The following is a 22,429-nucleotide window of genomic DNA, read 5'->3' as shown; positions in this document are numbered from 1 at the left end:
TATATATTATGTGGTATTTTTTCTAGACCCCTCCTATACCTTAACCCTGGCTCTGCCCTGATCCAATTATAAAACTAATTACCTAAACCGTGGCTAATTTGTGACATGAATCTATTATTCCTAATTAACTTATAATTTGTCCACTTAATGCGATAGCAAACATTTGTTAATTATAGATTAATAAGATTTAATAGATTTATCTCACAGATTAGCCATGATTTATGTAAATTATATTATAATTAGATTATATTTAATTATATTAATCCTAATCTCTTATATAAACTGAATTAAATTTTAGTCTACTACAAGCACCCCGACATTTTCTCACGGCCCTTTGGCTCTGGGCGTCTGTCCGGCGGGTTCTCGTTTTCTCCTGTTGTCCGGAACATTCCAGAATCGTGGAGACCGGTCGGGACTCGGGACTAGAACCCGTGCCTTCTCTCTCCACTCTTTATACTTGCCCCTCCTCGACGGTTCGCCAAAAGGTTCGAGACGCGCACCGCCAGCCGATACGAATCCGACGAGCTCGATCGCTCCACTTCCCCGATCGCACGCCAATCAGCACCAGCCACCGTGGCGATGACGGAGGAGGCGGAGGCGAAGGCGAAGGGCAACGCGGCGTTCGCGGCCGGCCGTTTCGAGGAGGCTGTCCAGCACTTCAGCGACGCCATCGCGCTCGCGCCCGACAACCACGTCCTCTACTCCAACCGCTCGGCGGCGTACGCGTCGCTCTGGCGCTACGCGGAGGCGCTAGATGACGCCAAGCGGACCGTGGCGCTGAAGCCGGACTGGGCCAAGGGCTACTCCCGCCTCGGCGCCGCGCACCTTGGCCTCGGTGACGCGCCCAAGGCCGTCGAGGCCTACGAGAAAGGGCTTGCGCTCGAGCCGTCCAATGAGGCGCTCAAATCCGGCCTCGCACAGGCGCGCCAGTCCGCATCGGCGCCGAGACGTCCGGTGGGCTCCGGGGCTGACGCCGTTGGCAAGATGTTCCAGGGCCCTGAGCTATGGAGCAAGGTCGCGGCCGATCCCACCACGCGTGGCTACCTCGACCAGCCGGACTTCGTGCAGATGCTGCGGGAGGTGCAGCGAAACCCCGGCAGACTGAACAGCTACCTTTCTGACCAACGAATGGTTCAGGTGCTCACCCTCATGCTGAACATCAAGTTCCAGAACCAGAGCAGTGGGGCGCCTGACCCGGCAGCAGCACAATCGAACCCGCCGCCACCAAAGCAGCAGCCAGAGGCGAAGGCAAGAGAACCAGAGCCGGACCCGGAGCCCGAGCCTATGGAGGTGACAGAGGAGGATAAGGAGCAGAAGGAGAGGAAAGCGTCGGCGCAGAAGGAGAAGGAAGCAGGCAACGCCGCTTACAAAAGGAAGGATTTTGATACCGCGATCCAGCACTACACAGAAGCCATGGAGCTCGATGACGAGGATATCTCCTACATCACCAATCGTGCTGCTGTTTACCTTGAGATGGGAAAGGTAAGGACTCGTAGGTCCCTAGTTCTAAATCACAAGTTATTTACATATATATGTAGTCTTTAGTTAAAGAAAAAAAACGTAAAATGTGGGTTGTCTGAATTTTGTCAATGTGATCAGCTACCGAGAACTTTTTACAACGTACTGCTAACAGCTTTTAGATATAAAATTGGCTAAGTATTGGTCTCTCCTTGGAGTAATGGGGTCAATTGATATTCCAGTTCTACTTGAATTTGTCGAGAACTCGAGTTGCATTGGCCTCCTTTGGATCAAAGGATTGGAAAAATGTAGGAATAGGAAAAATACAGGAATATGATAGGAATGCCAGGGTAAAACACAGGATTGTAGAAGAGGATTTTTGTGAGAATGGTCCTTTGGATAGGCTCGAGGAAAAACACAGGATTTTTAAAGACAATAGATTCAAATGAATGTCAAATTGTATTTACTAACATCATCTGCAATTGATTATCCATGTATTAGATGACTTAGGTCCCATCTAGCTTGTGGTTGGCCTCGATCCTATGCGACAAGGAAGAAAAAATGAGGTTCAAGTGGATGTTTTAAATCCTCCAAATTTCCCATGAAACTGTCACCTTGGAAATTTTCCTAGGCTTTTCCCATGCCCTAATCCTCTGTTCCAAAGGGTGCTATAGTACCAATTCCAACAGGAATGAGAATCCCAATGTTTTCGCGTGAAATTCCTTTGATCCAAAGGAGCCCTAAAAGGAAGTTTTGTGGTACGAGTTGGTGATTGTGACAGTGAGCAAAATACATTAGTGTTCCACAGTCATGAAATTCTGATACAGGTAGGGTGGTAATGGGCTCTAGATTTTACAATATAAAATTTAAGGATTGAATTGGATTAGGATCAGGTTCTATTCCTATTCATTTTTTGAACTAAAATTAGTTAAGGGCTCTAACTTATTGTGAAGAAATATTTGGATCGTGTTCCATTCTCACCCCTAGATACATGCCACTTGGGAGTTCCCTAGTCCTGAAATTCTGATATGGACAACTTGGAGCTTGATGAGTAGACGCAAGCCAGAACGACATTGTTGTTGAAGTGATTCCTTGTATTTTTTTCTTACTCCAAGTCGTGAATGAATTCACTTCTATTGTCGGCTTATGCTTAGGCAATGCAAAAGGCTTATCTGGTGTCCTTCGAAACTAATATTTTTTTCTTTGAATTCCAGTATGATGAATGCATTAAGGACTGTGATAAGGCTGTCGAGAGAGGAAGGGAACTGCATGCTGATTTCAAGATGATCTCAAGGGCACTTACCAGAAAAGGAACTGCTCTTGCCAAACTTGCTAAATCATCGCAAGACTATGATGCTGCCATTGAGATTTTCCAGAAGGCGTTAACTGAGCACCGGAACCCAGATACACTGAAAAAACTAAATGATGCAGAACGAGCAAAGAAGGAGCTGGAGCAACAAGAGTACTATGACCCAAGAATTGCTGACGAGGAGCGAGAAAAAGGTACGCCACATGACTTCTTTCTGCTACCAGTCATCACTTGATCATTATTGATAAAGTTAGTTCTGTTGCCTGTAGTTTGTTTACTGTCAAGAATTGCATGTGGTGTTGGCGTTGAACCATTTATTATTTCTGTGCAGGTAATGAGTTCTTTAAGCAGCAGAAATATCCAGAAGCAGTGAAACATTACACCGAAGCTCTCAGGAGAAACCCCAAGGACCCCAGGGTAATTTGCTGTACATCCTCTCTCACTTGCATAATCTGTAGTCTGCCTAGTATCACTGTGCAACCTTTAATCTGCTGGGTAAAATTATTTGATAGTATTGTTGGAATGTGAACCCTAACCCTAAACAGGGGTGAGAAGGTCATTACACGGGGAAGACCCTAAACCCTAAACGGGTATTCTAACACCCCCCGCAGTCACAACTCTATCCTGTACAGATGTTGAGACTGGATCGAAAGTCTAAAAATACACTCGACGGTAACCCCTTGGTGAAGATGTCGGCGAACTGTAGCGCGGTGGGGACGCTGAGAACCCGAACGTCACCGGCAGCGACACGCTCGCGGACGAAGTGCAGGTCGATCTCCACATGCTTCGTGCGCTAATGCTGCACGGGGTTGGTGGAGAGGTAGACCGCGCTGACGTTGTCGCAGTAGACGAGGGTGGCGCGCTGGAGGGGACTGTGGAGCTCGTGGAGGAGCTGGCGCAGCCAGGAGGCCTCTGCCACGCCGTTGGCCACGACACGTTACTCGGCCTTAGCGCTGGAGCGAGAGACGACGGGCTGACGCTTGGCGGCCCAAGATACGAGGTTGGCGCCCAGGAACACGGTGTAACCGGAGGTGTACCGGCGCGTGTCGGGACAGCCAGCCCAGTCAGCGTCGGTGTAGACCACGAGCTCCGACGTTGGGGATGGTCGGAGAAGGAGGCCGTAGTCGAGGGAGCCGCAGAGGTAGCGCAGAATCCGCTTGAGCGCAGTGAGATGGGGCTCCCGCGGAGTGTGCATATGCAGGCACACCTGCTGGACGGCGTATGCGATGTCGGGCCTGGAGAAGGTGAGGTACTGGAGCGCGTCGGTCAGGCTCCGATAGGACATCGCGTCGGCGACTGGAGGCCCGTCGTCCTCAGAGAGCTTCGCCTGAGTGTCGACAGGCGTGGAGCAGGGCTTGCAGTCAGACATGCCAGCCCGCTCCAGGATGTCGATGGCGTACTGGTGCTGGTGGAGGAAGAGACCCTGAGGCCGGCGCTCGGCGGTGATGCCGAGGAAGTGGTGTAGTTGCCCTAGGTCCTTCATCGCGAACTCCCGCTGAAGGGCGAGGATCGTGCGGTGTAGAAGGTCGGCGGTGGATGCCGTGAGCACAATGTCGTCGACGTAGAGCAGGAGATAGACAATGTCGTCGCCGCGCCGGTAGATGAACAGGGACGTGTCTGACTTGGCCTCAACGAAGCCGATGGAGGCCAGGTAGGAGGCGAAGCGACTGTACCATGCCCGTGGCGCCTGCTTGAGGCCGTACAGGGATCGGTTCAGCCGGCAGACCAGATCCGGACGGTCAGCGTCGACGAAGCCGGTGGGCTGGCTGCAGTAGACAGCCTCCGTTAGAGTGCCATGGAGGAAGGCATTCTTGACATCGAGCTGATGGATCGCCCAGTCGTGGGAGAGGGCGAGGGAGAGGACGGCGCGAACAGTGGCGAATTTGACGACGGGGCTGAAGGTCTCGTCGTAGTCCACTCCGGGGCGCTGTGTGAAGCCCCGAAGGACCCAACGGGACTTGTAGCGGTCGAGGGAGCCATCCGAGGTCAGCTTGTGGCGAAATAGCCACTTGCCGGTGACCACGTTGGTGCCTGGTGGACACGGCACTAGGTCCCAGGTGTGGTTGGCCAATAGGGCCGCGTACTCCTCCATAGCACGACGCCAATGTGGGTCGGCGAGGGCAGTGCGAACGGAGGAGGGCACCGGGGAAGCGTCGGGTGGAGTGCTGGACGTATCAGCAGCCAGGATCAGCCGGTCGACGGGGCGAAGAACGCCAGCGGCGCGTCGAGTCACCATCGGGTGGACGTGTCCGGGGTCGCGGTGGATGGCGACCGGGTGGTATACGGACGGCTCGGAGCGGACCGCCGGAACGTCGAGAGCGGCGGGTGTGGCCGGCATGCGGCGGTGATAGACGACGGCGGGGTCGGCGAAGCGTGTCGCGCTCGACGACGGGCCCGAGTCGGGGGGCGCGGAGGTAGTGGCTTGGCTGCGGCGGTGGTAGACGAGCGTGGGGTTGGCGAAGCGAGCCGGGGTCGACGGGGCCGCGCGTGGCGCAGGCAGGATCGACGGGGCCGCGCGTGGCGCAGGCAGGATCGACGGGGCCGCGCATGGCGCAGGCATGATCGACGTGGCCGCGCGTGGCGCAGGCGGGGTCGACGGGGCCGCGCGTGGCGCGGAAATGGGCGCTAGCTGTGGCGTCGTGGCTGCACGAGGAGCAGGTAACGGCGCAAGACGGGGCGCCGGGGGTGGGGGGGAACCGGGTCAGACTCGAGGAGGGAGTCAAGAGCGGTGGGTGGGGTGGAGCCTGCAAGGGGAAACACATCTTCGTCGAAGACGACGTGACGAGAGATGATGATGCGGTGGGAGGTGAGGTCCAAGCACCGATACCCCTTGTGGTCAGGGGAGTAGCCGAGGAAGAGGCAACGAGTGGAGCGAGGAGAAAGCTTGTTAGGGGCGGTAGCGGAAATGTTAGGGTAGCAGTCACAGCCGAACACGCGCAGGTGGTCGTAGGAAGGGGTTGTGCCGTACAGGGCAAAGTGAGGTGTAGGGTGGCTCACCGCCTTCGAGGGAAGACGGTTGAGGAGATGCATGGCGGTATGAAGGGCCTCTGCCCAGTAGGTGGCAGGGAGAGACGCCTGAAAGAGAAGGCAGCGAATCATGTTGGTGTGGTGCGAATCATGCGCTCGGCCCGGCCGTTCTGAGCAGAGGTGTAGGGACACGAGAGACGCAACTGGACGCCATGAGTGAGGAAGAAAGAGCGGGAGGCGTTGTTGTCGAACTCGTGGCCATTGTCGCACTGCAGGGCACAGACCGGGCACCGGAACTGGGTGGATACCCAGGCGAAGAAGTGAGTGAGGGTGGTAAACGTGTCGGACTTCAGCCGAAGGGGGAAAGTCCAAAGGAAGTGGGAGTAGTCATCCAGAATGACCAGGTAGTATTTGTAGCCGGAGAGGCTAAGGACAGGAGATGTCCAGAGATCACAGTGGACAAGATCAAAGGCCTGAACAACCCTGGACGTGGAAGTGGAAAAAGGAAGACGAGAGTGACGGCCGAGCTGACAAGCATGACAGAGGCGTTCAGAAGAGCCCTGAGTATATGATATGTCGGAGTGGCCGGAAAGCTGGGATATGACGTCAGGTCCAGGGTGCTCGAGGCGACGGTGCCAAATGGCGGAGGAGGTGGTGGTAGTAGCAAGAGCATGTGATGTGGTGGTAGTAGTAAGTACAGGAGATGAGGCTACTCTGGTGTGGGGAGTGGAGGGCAAGTGAAGAGAATAGAGGGGGCCGAAGCTGTCACGGCGAGCGAGCACAACATGTGTGGGAAGGTGGCGTATGGTGAGACCCCAGGGGTCGAACTCCATAGAGCACTGGTTGTCACTAGTGAAGCGACGAACCGAGAGGAGGGGATGAGTCAGTCCGGGAGCAACAAGGACGTCGTTAAGGCAGAATGGTCCTGGAAGAACCGATGTACCCACTGAGGTGACCGGGAGGGTGGAACCGTTGCCGACGACGATGGAGGTAGGATGTGTGAGGTGGGGTGGATGGGAGTGGAGTAACGAATTAGCGGTGGGGGTAGTGTGGAAGGAGGCCCTGGAGTCAACCACCCAATCGGTGGTGGTTCGGGGAGGTGGAAGTGGCGAAGGTACGGTGTGAGCGGAGAGGGCCAAAGAAGGTGCACCGACAGAGGCACTAGGAAGGGAGGGAGATGACACGGGCTCAATCGCTAGGGAGGCGATCGCAGCACGTGGGAAGACAAGCTGTAAGGGCCCGCCTGAGGGTGGAGCTCGACGCAGTCCCGAAGAATAGGGTTCCAGATTGGATCGAAGGACACGAACATGCCCCGGATGAGCTGGCCATCGTGGAGGAGGACACACATAGTCACGAGAGCGGCAGGCGAGGTAAAGCTCATGGCGACCGGTGCAGGAGGGTCGAGGTACTGCTGGGGCCGGGGCGCGGTCAGCCGGCGCAGGGAGACGCGGACTGGGCAGCCGGGCGTGGAACAGCACGGGCGGCTGGGTGCTCGGCGTTAGGCGTCCTTGGCACGGGACAGCAGGGGCGCTGCGCGGCGCGGAACAGCAGGGGTGCGGGTCCACCGGGCGGGTGCTCCTGGACGGCGCAGGGTCGACGGGCGCGACAACCGGTGGGGGCGGCGGCGCCTGAGATGGAGGAGCAGAACAAAGCCGCAGTACTGAACGGAGCCGCAGAGGCGCTGCTGGCCGACACGAACTGGGCCGCTGGCGGGGCGAGGCGGAGGCGCTGTGGCGCGACAGTCGCAGCTGGCCGGCGTGGGCTGCGGGCACGCCGCTGGGTGGAGCAACGCTACAGCGGCACGACAAACTGGAACAGGCGGAGCGGGCGACGCCTTCAGGTTGCGGCTGCGAGTGGCGGCGAGGCGCGGCGCTGCAGACTAGAGGCCTGTTTGGTGGGCTGGCTCGGGCGCCACACCGCGCCACACTCCGGCTGCCGCGGGTGTGGCGCCCAAATCGGCCGCCGCAGGTGTGGCGGGCTGCGGCGCCGTAGGCTCCTCTCCAAACAGGCCCTAGAAACGAAGGGGCGACGACCAGCAGGGGCTGCGCGCGGGTGGAGCGTCGCGCGCTGGGGCCGGGGAAGCAGGGCCGTGGGGTCGCGTCGGCTGCAGGCGCGAGTGGAGAAGGCCAGGCGGCGGCGCTGCTTGGGGGAGAGGAGAGAGGAATGGAAGGGAGCAGGGCAGGCGGCCAGCAGGGGGCCGACGGCGGGAGGGAGGCCGACGGCTGGGGGCCGGCGGCTGGGAGGGAGAAGGGTGTGGCGGCTGCAGGGGTGGAAGGAGCCCCCGGCGGCTGCAGCTACTGTAGAAAAAAAAACTAAACCTAGGCTGATACCATGTTGGAATGTGAACCCTAACCCTAACAGGGGTTGGGTGATGTATTAATAGGCTGAGTAAAGTGGGCTAGGCCCATTACAGAGGGGTGAGAAGGTCATTACACGGGGAAGACCCCAAACCCTAAACGGGTATTCTAACAAGTATGAATTGATGCAACATTGGGGAACTTGAATACAACATTTGAATGAATCTGTAACTGATTCTTTGACTTTTGCTAGTGCCAATTTAAAAACGTCATGTTTGCCTTTTTAACTTCCAGGTATGTCATGTGTTGATGATGTGGACATTTTTGTGAGTTCTTTCCCTCATGAATGATTTCAGGTATACAGCAATAGGGCTGCCTGTTACACCAAGCTAGGGGCCCTTCCTGAAGGTCTGAAAGATGCTGAGAAGTGCATTGAGCTAGATCCCACATTCTCCAAGGGATACACAAGGAAAGGTGCTATCCAGTTTTTCATGAAAGAATATGACAAAGCGCTGGAAACTTATCAAGCTGGCCTAAAGCATGACCCGAAAAACCAGGAGTTACTTGATGGTGTAAGGAGGTAATGCTGCCGGTGGAAGATCATGCACGTCTTGTGATGGTGGTGTGTGTGCTAAGCAGCAATCTAATCGTCGCTGATCTTTTTCGTTTCAGGTGTGTTGAACAGATCAACAAGGCGAGCAGAGGCGAACTCAGTGAGGAGGAACTGAAAGAGAGACAGGTAAAAGTGTTTTCTCTAAAAATCTTTGTTCGGTAACGATGGATAGAGTACTTGCCAGTCGTTTCGTCCACTACTAATGCGAGAAGCCAAGAACACAATGGCTAACGGGTCACCTTTGCTATGCAGAACAAAGCCATGCAAGACCCTGAGATCCAGAACATCCTGACTGATCCGATCATGCAGCAGGTAAGGATAGACGTCTCCCTTTGATTTGAAATGCACATAAGTAGGTGGGCCTGATGGTGATCTGGTGATGCCGAGCTTGCCATGCAGGTTTTGACGGATCTGCAGGAGAACCCTCGGGCTGCGCAGGCGCACCTCAAGAACCCCGGAGTGATGCAGAAGATCCAGAAGCTCGTCAGCGCAGGGATAGTTCAGATGAAGTAGACGGTGGCTGGAATGTCCGGGTTCAGATCTGGGACCTGTGCTGGAAATGCTGTGAACTTGATCATTGTTTCGCATTTTGGAAACTGAACCCTTTTGTGCGACCATAGTTTGGTCATGGCTGTTAATGATCCATATATGGGTTTTCCCATCCGATATGTTCCAATTCGTGCCTTTCCCCCTGGAATGCCCGTGAAAAAGGAAGAATATTCATCAACCTTGCACTCGAGCAGTTTGTAGAGTCGTTTAATGCGATGGTATGGTACCGTACTACCGTGGTAACATCCAGTTGAACAGCGGCAGAGGTAGTATTTGCCCCCCTCGTTTGCCACCGGATAGTTACTAGGATAATGATTGGTACCATCCGGATAGGCATCAGGGAACATATGAGGTACACTATGCAATCAAGACGTGAAAGTTTTTTTTTTTAATATTAGTACATAGGAAAGGTGAGAGTGAGAGGCTGTTTTGAAACATAATATTATAGATGAGGTGATGTAAACATAATAGATGGAACCATACATACATATTAGTAGTGCAACTATATAACCAAGACACAAGTATATAAATGAGAGTGAAATGGTTGTTTAAAATATAACATTTTTTTAAAAAAGTTCTTTCCATCTTGCATTAATTTATATTGTTACAGGTGCTATGTTTTCCAAACTAAAGTTGAGAACTGAGTTCTCAACAGGGAGCAGGAAACCAAAAACATATAATTCAACTGTCCTGTCATTGTGAAAACTCAACAAAGGCCATTATTATCAGGTGCAAAATCAATGGCAAATAATGCTCCCTTAGACCATGTTCGGTTCTAGTCCAATCCATATGAATTGAGGAAGTTTCAATCCATAGTAAATTAAAATCTCTCTCAATCCATATCAATCCCCTCCAATCATCCGAACAAGCCTTAAGAGATTTACACTACAAAGCTACATACACCTTGATGTCCTTCCTATCAACCTGCTCTCCTGTTGCTGTATGGATATATCTACGGAAAACCAAAACTAAGCAGCAGCTTCCTCTGTTTTTGCCACGGAGATCTGGTTCTGGATGTGCTGTGGGACGACGTCAAACTTGGCGAGCTGCATCGTGTAGGACGCTCGCCCCTTGGTCATGCCCCGGAGGGTGCTGACGTATTGGAACATCTCAGCAAGTGGCACAAAAGAATCAACCACCTGTGAATTGTGATCAACAGAAATGCAAGAAAAATGTTTAAGGTCACGTTGCAAATAGTAGGATATGATAAACTAATGTACAAAAGGGGGATGATCTACTGTTTCATACCTTGAGTCCACCAGGCTTATCCCCGAAGCTGTTGACCTGTCCTCTTCTAGAGTTCAAATCACCAATAACATCACCCAGATGCTCTTCAGGAGTTATCACTTCAACTTTCATTATAGGCTCTAGAAGCCTTGGACCAGCTTTCCTCATTCCCTCACGGAATGCTCCTCTGGCTGCAATTTGGAATGCTAAGACACTTGAATCGACATCGTGATATGAGCCATCAACCAGCACAGCCCGGAAGTCCACAACTGGGTAACCGGCTAGGACACCATTGGGTAAGCTTTCTTCCAATCCTTTCATCACCCCTGGTACATATTCTTTGGGCACTGCCCCTCCCTTGATTTCACTCTTGAACTCATACCCACTTCCAGCTTCCAAAGGTTCAAAACGCACAATAATGTCTGCAAACTGCCCAGATCCACCAGATTGCTTTTTGTGGACATATTGTATTTCCGCAACTTTGGAAATACTTTCACGGTAGTTGACTTGTGGAGCTCCAACGTTTGCTTCAACCTGCACAGATCGTTTGCATAAAAGAAGTAAAGGTAATGTGACAGGTACAAAACTCTGACTCGACAACAGCTAATGACCGAATAATAAATTTCTATATAGAATAGAATTAAAGAAACATACAGCGCATGCAACTGCATAAATGCAGCTAGTCAGAATACTAACCTTGAACTCCCTCTTTAGTCTGTCTACAATGATATCAAGATGCAGTTCTCCCATTCCTTCAATAACAGTCTGGTTGGTTTCCTCGTCTCTAGAGAAGTGGAATGACGGGTCTTCTTGAGCAAGCTTGATTAACCCAGTAGCCATTTTGTCGGCATCAGCTTTGGTCTTGGGTTCAATAGCAACCTTAATGACAGGATCAGGAAATTCCATACGTTCAAGCACTACAGGCTTGTCTGGGTCACAGAGTGTTTCACCAGTAATTGTGTCTTTCAGACCAGCAAGCGCTACTATGTCACCTGTCACAGCAACTGGTATATCTTCCTTACTGTTTGCGTGCATCTCAAGAAGTCTTCCAATTCTTTCTTTCTTATCTTTATTTGCATTGAGAACATAGGAACCAGCTATCAGCTTCCCGGAGTATATGCGAACAAATGTTAGTGACCCCACGAATGGATCAGTCATGATCTTGAAAGCTAACCCAGAAAATGGTTCATCGTCACTTGGTTGCCTTTCAAATATTATTTCAGGGTCTTCTGGGTCAGTACCCTTCATTGAAGGTAGATCAAGTGGAGATGGCAAGTAATCGACAACAGCATCAAGCAATGGTTGGACACCCTTGTTTTTGAATGCCGAACCACATAAAACTGGGACAAAGCTGGCAGAAATTGCTCCCTTTCTGATTAGTTTCTTAACAGTTTCCTCGTCTGGTTCAGTTCCTTCAAGATATTTCTCCATAACTTCATCATCCAATTCAATAATAGTTTCCAGCATTTGAACACGATAGTCTTGAGCCATCTCTTGGAGATCAGCAGGTATGTCTTTGTATTCAAATTTTGCACCCAGCTCCTCCCCTGTCCATACAATAGCTTTCATTCTTACTAGATCAACAACTCCTTGGAAATTGTCCTCCGAACCAATCGGCAACTGAATCACCAATGGTTTGGCACCCAAATTTGCAACGATCATGTCTCTAGTTCTAAAGAAGTTAGCTCCAAGGCGGTCCATTTTGTTCACGAAACATATTCTTGGAACCCCATATTTATCTGCCTGGCGCCACACAGTTTCAGATTGTGGTTCTACCCCAGCAACACTGTCAAAGAGACATATAGCACCGTCCAGCACCCTGAGAGCACGTTCAACCTCAAGAGTGAAGTCGACGTGACCAGGAGTATCAATAATGTTGATTCTGTGTTTGTTCCAGAAGGCAGTCGTTGCTGCAGATGTAATGGTTATTCCTCTCTCTTGTTCTTGTTCCATCCAATCCATTGTAGCTGTTCCCTCATGAACCTCACCAATCTTGTAGTTCCTTCCAGTGTAATACAGAATGCGCTCAGTAGTTGTTGTCTTTCCTGCATCTATATGGGCCATAATACCAATATTGCGGTAATCATGTAAAGGCACTTGGCGATCTGGATACAAAAGAAAGCAAGTTAATATCTAACTTGTTAAATCAACAAAGTGATATAAGAATGGTGTATTTAGCAATAAGAAATGTAATTAAAAAACAACTGGCATGCAATTTTCAGAGGTTCATTTGGTCAGTCTCATTGATGTATATGGCAGAAAGGTTTAGCATTGATATGACAAGTGCCAATAGATATCTAGTACCAAGCGGCATGCCAAGCATGGTATATTCTATATTGACACCCTCTGCACCGATATTTCTGTACTTGCAGCAAATTCACATCATGCAAACTCATGTAGCGGCGGCACATTCACTGAACAAGGCCATGGACCCAATTTTTTCATTTGCAGAACTTCCATTTTTGAACAAAAATTGCAGAACTTCCATTATTGGGTCTCCTTAAGAGCATCTCTAATAGACGCTCAACACCAGTCCCCATATTTTCCTCCCTTTAAAACCACCCTTCTCGCTTTCCACTAATGGAGAGGCTAAATGGCTCTCTAAATTCCAAATATGGTAGTTCTCTTATAATTTTTTCACACAAAAAAATATTCATGGGATGGCTCTTTAAATAGATATATAGGTAGTGAAGTTTAGAAATATTTTTGGAATAGTTATAAGGCCTATGCTTTCAGTTACTTCTAACCTGGATTTGTGATAATCAAATTTAATTAGAATAACACCTACAGAAACAAAAGTCCATCAGAAAGCTATGAAGTTCATCATTGCTATAACTTCGATTCTGAACACCATATTCCACCATTTTAGTAACGAACAACTTAAAGTAATTTATCAGGTAAAGCACAGACGATTAACAAGTATAGGGGCCTAAACAAGTATTATAGACACGGCAGAGACAAGCACGTCAAGAAGCACACTGGTCCCTTTGGATAAGCACGATGCAGCACAATCACTAACAATCAGCCTTAATTTCACTCTCGTATACTGCAATCCACCGGAGCTCTACGGAGGTACGCTCTTGGCCATTTCGACAAACACAGAAAACACTCACGCGCCGGCGCACTACAGCAACGCCTGCGCGGCTGCGCCCAATAAGAAAATGGAGAGTCCACAGAAGGATTACAGCGCTCGCTCACCGCTGCTGGCCATGACGACGACCGAGAGGCGCGGCCTGCGCGGGCGCGGGCGTAGTCCGGCCGCGGGGCCTGCCACCGCGGCGCGCCCCGCAGCGAAGCGCGGCGCAAGGAAGGGGCGGTGGCCGAGGAGGAGGCGCGAGGCGGAGACGACGGCGGCGGCCGGCCGGCGCGAGGACCGCGCCGTGGCGGGGGCTCGCACGGGCGCCTCGGCGGCCATGGAGACTGCCTCTGTGGTTCCTTTTCGCTCTTGGTGGCCTTTGCCGGCGAGCTCCCTCTCCTCGCCTTCTCGCCTGCGCCGTGAGGCTGTCGCGAGCGGACTGTGGGTTTTATGCGCGTGAGCGGCGGCCAATGGTGCGATGGTGCCTGAGGATAATGTGAGCGCGCGCGGCTGCTAGGAGGACGCCTCCCCGTCTCACGTTATGGATTAGCGTTTTTTTCTTCTAGTTTTTCGATTGTCTTCATCAGAATCTTACACAAGTCTAAATAACAAGGTCACACAAACCTATACAAGTACTCTAAACACACTAGAATCTTCAATACATACTAGTAAGGAAAACACAAAAAATGCAAACACTACTTAGCACTACTCATTAGTTACACTATACAAACACAAATAGAGAGCTATAGCTACTTAGCTACATGAGCTAAACTAATTAGCATACAAGCTAACTAGCAAGAGAGAAACTATTTTACTACACAAGTAAACTAGTTACACGAGAGAAATAAATACTCACTGGCATAAGTATATGAACAAAAAGAAACTAACATAAATATGAAGAGACTTTGACATGATGATTTTTATCCTAAGATTTAGTGGTTTACCAATAATTTAATTCCCATTGAGGCAAGTCCAAGGTTGTCGCTAATCCTCTTGGTAATAATGATTACATAAGATCACTCTCTCCACCAAAAGAAGTGCTCACACAAGAGATCTAGCACTTTGTTCTGGTTGAACCACCCGACACTCATCACACCTTGTTCAACTAGAGTTGCTCTTCACGATCTCTCACGGGACGAGTGTAACACCCCGCACAAATCCATCTCTAGAACCACACACGAGGAAGAACAAAAGCAACCAAACTGTCTAGGAAGTGGCAATCTCATGAGTAGCAAGCACCACTAGCTTCCAACTCCACCTAGTTCCACTCAAGCAGGTCACTTAATGCACTGCACTAGCAACGCTCAGTTACTATAGAGCATGAACACTATCGATCACTAGTGAGTTGGATGGCACTAAATCACTCAAAACATGGACACAAAGTCCCCTTGGCTCCTGATTTTTAAAACTATTCCAACCACCCACTCTATCTAAAGAGAGCAAAAAATAGTCTCCACCTTGGAATTTTTGGTCCACTGCAATTCTAGAGCGACTCAAACAAACCCCAACGATCGGTCAACACGCTAATGCACACTCCAACATTGGAGTTTGTAGCCACCTTAGCTCAGAAATTTTGGGATGCTACCCACATGGCCAACAGAGTCAACTTTGTTCAGAAATTTTGTCAAGTGCTTGAAAACTCGAGTAAGACTCTCTAGCGCAACTAAAAACAATCATAACTTCTTTATCAGAACTTCGATTTTAATGACCATGAATTTTTCAAAAAAAATATTCAGAAGGATATAGAACCCACTTGAATAATTGATCCAAAATACAATGGATCAACCTAGAATTCCACTCCAAAGATCTAATCTTCAGTTAGGAACGTATCAAAAAAATCCAAAGCACGCCAACTCCAAATGATCTCCCATGGAATGATCAACAAATTTAAACCTTAGTTAGCATTTTCAAGCCATTTTAAGGTGTTTTTCTCAACTTTCAATCACCAAATAATCTAGCAATTTATGCAAAGTTAGATTGCTTAAGTGGCACTAGAGGAATGATATGCAAACAAGTTTGTCCCTTTTAATAGTACAATCATATATCTTAAACTCGAACATGCACTTATCTACACAAACTTTTACCATTAATATGAAATGTTCTAAGTCATAACTATGCCTTACGCGTTCCATTTTATCTCCAATGATGACACAACACAAGCATCAACCCCCATCATGAAATGACAAATAATGATAATCATTGGTGTAGCCAACCACACAACCTTTAATTATTGTTCATAAGATGAACTTCATCCATCTTCACCAATTGATGAAAAATTATCATCCATAGTGTATAGCTAACCATGCTACCTCTGATCATTGCTCATAGCATGAAGTTCCTTTCTTACCCTTCATCAAATGATGAAAAATGATCACCCATAGTGTAGCTAACTATGCTAACTTTGATCATTGTTCATAGAATGAAGTTCCTCTTTATCCTTCGCCAAATGATGAATAACGATCGTCTATAGTATAGTCAACCACACTACCTTTGATCATTATTCATAGCATATAGTTTCTTCATCTTTCTTCAATTCATTAAGCCACTTGATCAACAACACAAATCAACATGTGGCTTGATTTCCTTTAATGATATGATTCACTTTATTTCATTGTGTGGCCTTATTGGTTTATCAATCATAACTTTGCTTTCACTTCATGGTTACAACTGGTCTATCAACGCTATGTCCTTGCTCTATCTTCACCATCATATGGTCCATCCCACCTAAGCCTCTGATGTACCTTTCACACTAGCAACCCGGTCCATCATAGTCAGTCCATATCTCTTGATCTTCTCCACTTAGCCATATGATACCATGTCATGTCTTATATGAAATGAACTCTTTCATTACACTGGATGAGTGTATTAACATAACCAAGCCACTTCACCAAAACAAATTCAAGTTATAGCTCACACTAGTGTATCTATAGACTAATCACATGTGTATCTCAATATAAATATATATTAATCCATCTAAGGCTCTGTTTGGCTATTCTCGTCCCATCGGGATTGGAAAGAATTAGAACGGATTTTTGGCTTGATAGAGATTTAAACTCACTTAGTCCCTTCAATCCATACAGATTGAGATTAAAACGATAAACGAGCAAGCATGTTATTTTGTTTATATTAGCTATTCACTACCGGAATTTGGCTATTTGCCGAGTGCCATATTCTTTGCCGAGTGTTTTATTTCGGGCACTCGGCAAAGAGCTCTTTGCCGAGTGCCACACAAAAAACCCTCGGTAAAAGAAAACACTCGGCGAAGAAGCTCTTTGCCGAGTGTTTTATTTTTGACACTCGGCAAAGAGTTTCTTTGCCGAGTGTCTTTTTTTACACTCGGCAAAGGGTTCTTTGCTGAGTGTCACAAATACAACACTCGGCAAAGAGCTCTTTGCCGAGTGTTTTTTCTCCAACACTAGGCAAAGACAATTTAAAAATCACATTTTAAAGTAGTAAATTAATTCAAATGAAAAAGTTTTCAACTACAAATTTGTATAACTCATCATGATGTACAATTTATATATTGAACATTTCTTCATATGACAAAATAAAAATAAATTTGTTCATAAAACCTATATCTCTCGTAGTTTATGAAACTACGAGAGAGACGTATAGAATTTGTGCATATTGTTAGAACCATCATCTGAGATAAACAAATTACCAAACAACCAAAATAAACTTTGTAGATCTTGAGAAGTTATAGAAGTTTATAGTTGACAACTTTTTCATTTGAAGTCATATTATCGACGAAAACTATGTCTGAATTTAAAAAATTTAAAATTTGAATTTTGAAAACGACTTCGAAAGGAAAAACCACCAACATGAAAGTTGTAGGTATTGAAGAGTTATGAAACTTTGTAGTTGACAATGTTTTAGTTTGAAATCATCTTGTTATGCAAAACTATGTTTGAATTTTGAAATTTGAATTTTTCAAACTGTCTCAGATGGAAAAACCACCAAAATAAAAGTTGTAGGTCTTGAAATGTAATGAAACTTTGTAGTTGACAATTTTTTGATTTGAAATCATCTTATCATTGAAAATTTCGTGTGAAGTTTTTAAATTTAAAATTCAAATTTTATAAACGGTCTCGGATGTAGAAATTATTAAAATAAAACTTTTAGATCTCAAAAAATTATACAACTTTATAGTTGGTCACATTTTCAAATGAACTCATTTAGTGCCTTAAATAATCAAATTACTCTCGATTTGTTATAGTACATGAGGAATGGAAACGTAATATAAACATAATTGGTGTAGTAGTGTAGTGGTATAGAAGGGTATGCGCGAGAGAGAGGTTGCGAGTTCGAATCTCACCATTTACAAAACATATAAGTTTGATTCAAAATAATAGTGAAAAATGATAGGGCAACGGGTAAGGTAATAGGGTAGGGTTGGAGAGTTGTTCCTAGAATTTAAAAAATGTTTTGCTGTTTTTTTTAATTTTTTCGATTCTTAATTTGCCGAGTGTTTTTCTTTGCCGAGTGCTTTTTGACACTCAGCAGACACTCGACAAAGAACCATTTGCCGATGAAATCTTTGCCGAGTGTTCTTTACCGAGTGTTACACTCGGTAAAGCCTTTGCCAAGTGTAAAATAGCCTTTAGTGATTAGCTAGTCCATTATCTAAAGAACTAAACACTCCTTTGTTAGCTAATACTTGTTGTTAAACTTTAGCCAGCTAGAACCAAAGAAGGCGTAACCTGTCCTTTTCACCGTCTAGTAGATGCATGAGAAAATTTCTTCAATGCCATCCAAACTTATATCAATCCCTTTAATGCCATCAGATTTTATAGCTTTCCTTCAATGCCATCAAATTTAAATTCTAATCCCTTAAATGTCATTGCCGTTAGTTTCAAGTTAACGCCGTTAGTTATATTTAAAGCAAATCCCTCTAATGTCATCAAAATCTATACTGATCCCTTCAATGCCACTAAAAATTGGTTCGATCTATTTGGGTTTTAAAAATTTCAGAATAGAAAATTTTTTGAACCCAAAAATTTTGAAACGCAAACATACCACATTGATTTTAAAATTTATCTCCATCTGTTATCATTAGTGTTTGTTGTTAGTTTGAAAAAATATTAGGAATCAAATAGACCGAACAGATATAGCGGAGTAATTTTTGGTGTTTACAAAAAAATATGTACTAAAGTTTTTAAAAAGTGTGGAATTGGTCCATTTTTTTTATTCTACAATTTTTAAAATCCAAATAAATCAAACCAATTTCTAATTGCATTGAAGGGATTGATATAGATTTTGATGGCATTGGAGAGATTTACTTTAAATAGAACTAACGGCGTTAACTTGAAACTAACGGCAATGATATTTAAGGGATTAGAATTTAAATCTGATGGCATTGAAGGGAAGCTATAAAATCTGATGTCATTGAAAGGATTAGTATAAGTTTGAATGGCATCGAAGAGATTTTCTCTAGATGCAAATTATGGGATCTAAAGGGACTTTGGTTAACGAGCCTGGTGGCCGGCCAGTTCCACCACAGCACGCTGGCTGAACCAGTGTAATTCTTCGCAACCGAGAAATGGAGTAGGCAGGATAAAAATGGTGCCGGCGAATCGGCCACGTCTCCAGCTCTCCACACTTCCGAGTTCCGACCACGAGTGACCGTGAATTTGTAAGTTCGCGTGCTCAGCCAGTCGGCCGGCAGACACCACACAAAAGCATCCTACACGAACACGACACCGCCAGCTTGCGACCTGCTGCGCTCCGCGGCTCTTCCTCACTCGCATCCGCAGACCGCAGCAAATCCGCGAATTTTACGCACGCATTTTTCTTGGCAGAACGGCAGCCAATTCCTACTGCCGGCACCCAGACACTCTGCTTTCATCTTCTACTCGCACGCGCTGTCTCTGACTTTGCGAGTTCAGTTCTCTCCCGTACACGATTTTTTTGATGGCCTGGAACCGGGCCACGCACTCGGCACGTCCGCCATCCGCCGCCGCCGTTGGGGACGTGTGCACGAATATGCAGGTCCCTACTACGCATATGCACTGGGTCGACTACTATGCATATGCACTGGGTCGAGGTACCGTTTTAGCATGTGTTTGATTTCGGAACGACCTGTGTCGGATTGAAGCTGACCTATTGTTGACGCTTTTTCGAAGCGCCAAATACTCAAGAAGAACCGGCGGCGGTACTCTCTGGTCAGGCGCGGACGGTCCGCGGCACAGGGCCGGACGGTCCGCGACCTGGCGTGAGGCGGCGGTGCTCTCTGGTCAAGCGCGGACGGTCCGCGGCACAGCGCCGGACGGTCCGCGACCTGGTGCAGGAGCTCGGGTTCCCTGCCTGACGACCGGACGGTCCGCGCCCTAGGGCTGGACGGTCCGCGCGTACGCAGGGGCGGCGGAAGATCGCCAGCGGCGCCTGGATCTCGCTCCCGGGAGGGACCCCGTCAGGGAGGAGAGATCCTAGGAGTTGTCTAGGCTCGGGTAGGCCGACCTAGACTCCTCTAATCGACGTAGAGTCGAGGAGAGGCGGAGAATTTGGGGATCGAGAGGCTAAACCTAAACTAGACTAGAACTACTCCTAAGATAAAATGCGAAATATAAGTTGTATTGATTCGATTGTTGATTACAAATCGGCCGTAGACCTCTCTTTATATAGAGGAGGGGGGCTGGACCCTTTACACGACTGGATTCCGGGTTAATTACGCAAATCTAGCCAACAAACATAGCACAAAACTCGGAACCCTAAACTACTCTGCGCATGCGCGGACCGTCCGGCCCACAGGCGCGGACTGTCCGGACCGCGGACCGTCCGGCATCAGGGCCGGACCGTCCGGCCGCTCAATATGGTGCTCAACATATGCCCCCCTGCCTTTTGGTAGAGCTGAGCAAACCAAAAGCAACTAACTCGATGTGATTACATCGGTTCTCTTAGGCATCCTGCCACATACTAGGATGGTACTGTTTGAGAAAACGCTCATTCAAAGGCTTAGGCAAGTCTTTGCCTTGTAATGTTTGTAGCAAATAGGTGTTGCTAGACATCACCTGTTTTACTTTATAAGGGCCTTCCCAGCTTGGTGACCATTTCCCGAACTTCCGGTCTTTATTCCTTAGAGGCAGAATGGTCTTCCACACCAGGTCCCCTACTTGAAATGATTTTGCTTTGACCTTCTTGTTGTAGGCCCTGGCTACCATGATTTTATCCTTTTCTATTGCTCCCAAAGCTATCATCCTTTTGTCAGTCACCTCATCAATATTATCCATCATTGAATCATAATAATTGGTAACAGTTAGATCATTTTGTCTGGCGAACCTAATAGCATTCAAACTTATTTCCACAGGCAACACTGCTTCCTGCCCATAGACAAGCTCAAAAGGAGATACTTTAGTAGCCCTATGTTTAGATATTCTATGAGCCCATAAAGCCTCAGACAAAATCTTATGCCAATGTTTAGGATTATCAGATATTTTCTTTTTTATCAAATTAATCAATGTTCTATTGCTAGACTCGGCCTGACCATTGGCCTGAGCATAATATGGAGATGAATTAAGCAGCTTAATTCTGTATAATTCAGCAAATTCACGTACCTCTTTTGACATAAAAGAAGTACCTTGATCTGTAGTTAAGGTCTGGGGAATGCCGAATCTATGAATGATATGCTCAGTTATAAACTCAATTACCTCCTTGTGTGTCATGTTCTTTGGAGCAACGACTTCAGTCCATTTGGTGAAGTAGTCAGTGGCAACTAACACAAACCGATGCCCCTTTGATGATGAAGGATGAATTTCTCCAATAAAGTCTAATCTCCATCCTCTGAACGACCAAGGCTTGATGATAGGATGTAATTCGGCTGCAGGGACCAATTGTAGGTCGCCGAATTTTTGACACACTTGGCAACCCTTGTAGTACTTGAAACAATCAGCTATCATACTAGGCCAATAAAAACCAGACCTTCGCAACAACCACTTCATCTTTGGAGCTGATTGATGAGTACCACAAATTCCCTCATGTACTTCGGCCATGGCTAATATAGCGTGATCTGGGCCCAAGCACTTAAGCAGGATGTCATTGACTGTTCGGCGGTAAAGTTCATCACTCATCAAAACATACTTGAAAGCTGTTCGCCGAATGTTCTTATCTGTCCTGATATTGGAATTTCGTAAATAATTAAGTATAGGTGTCCTCCAATCACTTGCATCGGCTTCATTGTCAGCCGAATTAACGAAAAGAACATTTCTGGTAACCCCGGACGGTCCGGCGTCATCACGCGGACGGTCTGCGACCTGGGAATTTGGCTTTGCACTGGTTATCAGATTTTCAGTTTTGTGAAACTTCCCTCTCTTTATCCGATAACCTGATGCATCTTGTGCCAAATTATTAGCTCTATGATTCTCAACTCTAGAGATATGCCGAATACTGAATTCGTCAAAAGAATGGATTATGCTCCAACATTTCTCAAGGTAACTATTTAGAGTACCATCAAAACATTGATATTCTTCTAACACCTGTTGGACAACCAGCTGAGAATCACCAAATACCATCACATGTTTTACTCCCATACCATTTAAAAGTTCTAAACCGAATAGGAGGGCCTCATATTCAGCTTGATTATTAGTGCAATAAGTTTTCAATCGGCTAGAGAAGTCAAAGGAGACATTACTTGGTGAAACAAGTACAATGCCAATTCCTTGCCCTTCATTGCAAACCGATCCATCAAAATATAAAGTCCAAGGAGTAATAGTGAGGTATGACATGTCTAGCTCATGAATATCATTAACCCGATGTTCTACAATGAAATCCGCTACGACTTGGCCTTTCATAGATTTCAATGGTTCATAGGCCAAGTCATATTCTATTAGTGCATAAGCCCACTTACCAATTCTACCACTCATAATTGGGTTATGCAACATGTATTTGATCACATCGGCTTGACCAGAAACAGTGCAATGACTAGACAGCAAATAACATCT

At 47.3% G+C, this 22,429-nt stretch overlaps 2 protein-coding genes across 2 annotated transcripts; one reads left to right on the top strand and one right to left on the bottom strand.

Annotated features, from left to right (window-relative positions):
* The first annotated feature begins 501 nt into the window (after positions 1-501).
* LOC100272917 (uncharacterized) lies at positions 502-9,260 on the top strand. The gene is given in 7 exon segments (NM_001147369.1): positions 502-1,482; positions 2,673-2,961; positions 3,099-3,184; positions 8,388-8,611; positions 8,704-8,770; positions 8,897-8,956; positions 9,044-9,260. Coding segments are annotated over 7 exon segments (1,338 nt in total). The 5' UTR covers positions 502-984; the 3' UTR covers positions 9,158-9,260.
* Positions 9,261-9,870: 610 nt separating this feature from the next.
* LOC103646146 (elongation factor G-2, chloroplastic) lies at positions 9,871-14,025 on the bottom strand. The gene is made up of 4 exons (XM_008670868.3): positions 13,619-14,025; positions 11,117-12,525; positions 10,442-10,954; positions 9,871-10,332 (listed from the first exon to the last, which is right to left on the bottom strand). Exons 1-4 carry the CDS (start codon positions 13,833-13,835, stop codon positions 10,162-10,164), a joined length of 2,310 nt encoding a protein of 769 aa, XP_008669090.1. The 5' UTR covers positions 13,836-14,025; the 3' UTR covers positions 9,871-10,161.
* Positions 14,026-22,429: the final 8,404 nt, after the last annotated feature.

The sequence above is a fragment of the Zea mays genome, chromosome 2 (assembly GCF_902167145.1).
Source record: "Zea mays cultivar B73 chromosome 2, Zm-B73-REFERENCE-NAM-5.0, whole genome shotgun sequence".
Classification (NCBI taxonomy): Eukaryota; Viridiplantae; Streptophyta; class Magnoliopsida; order Poales; family Poaceae; genus Zea; species Zea mays.
This window is presented reverse-complemented; position numbering and strand designations above follow the sequence as displayed.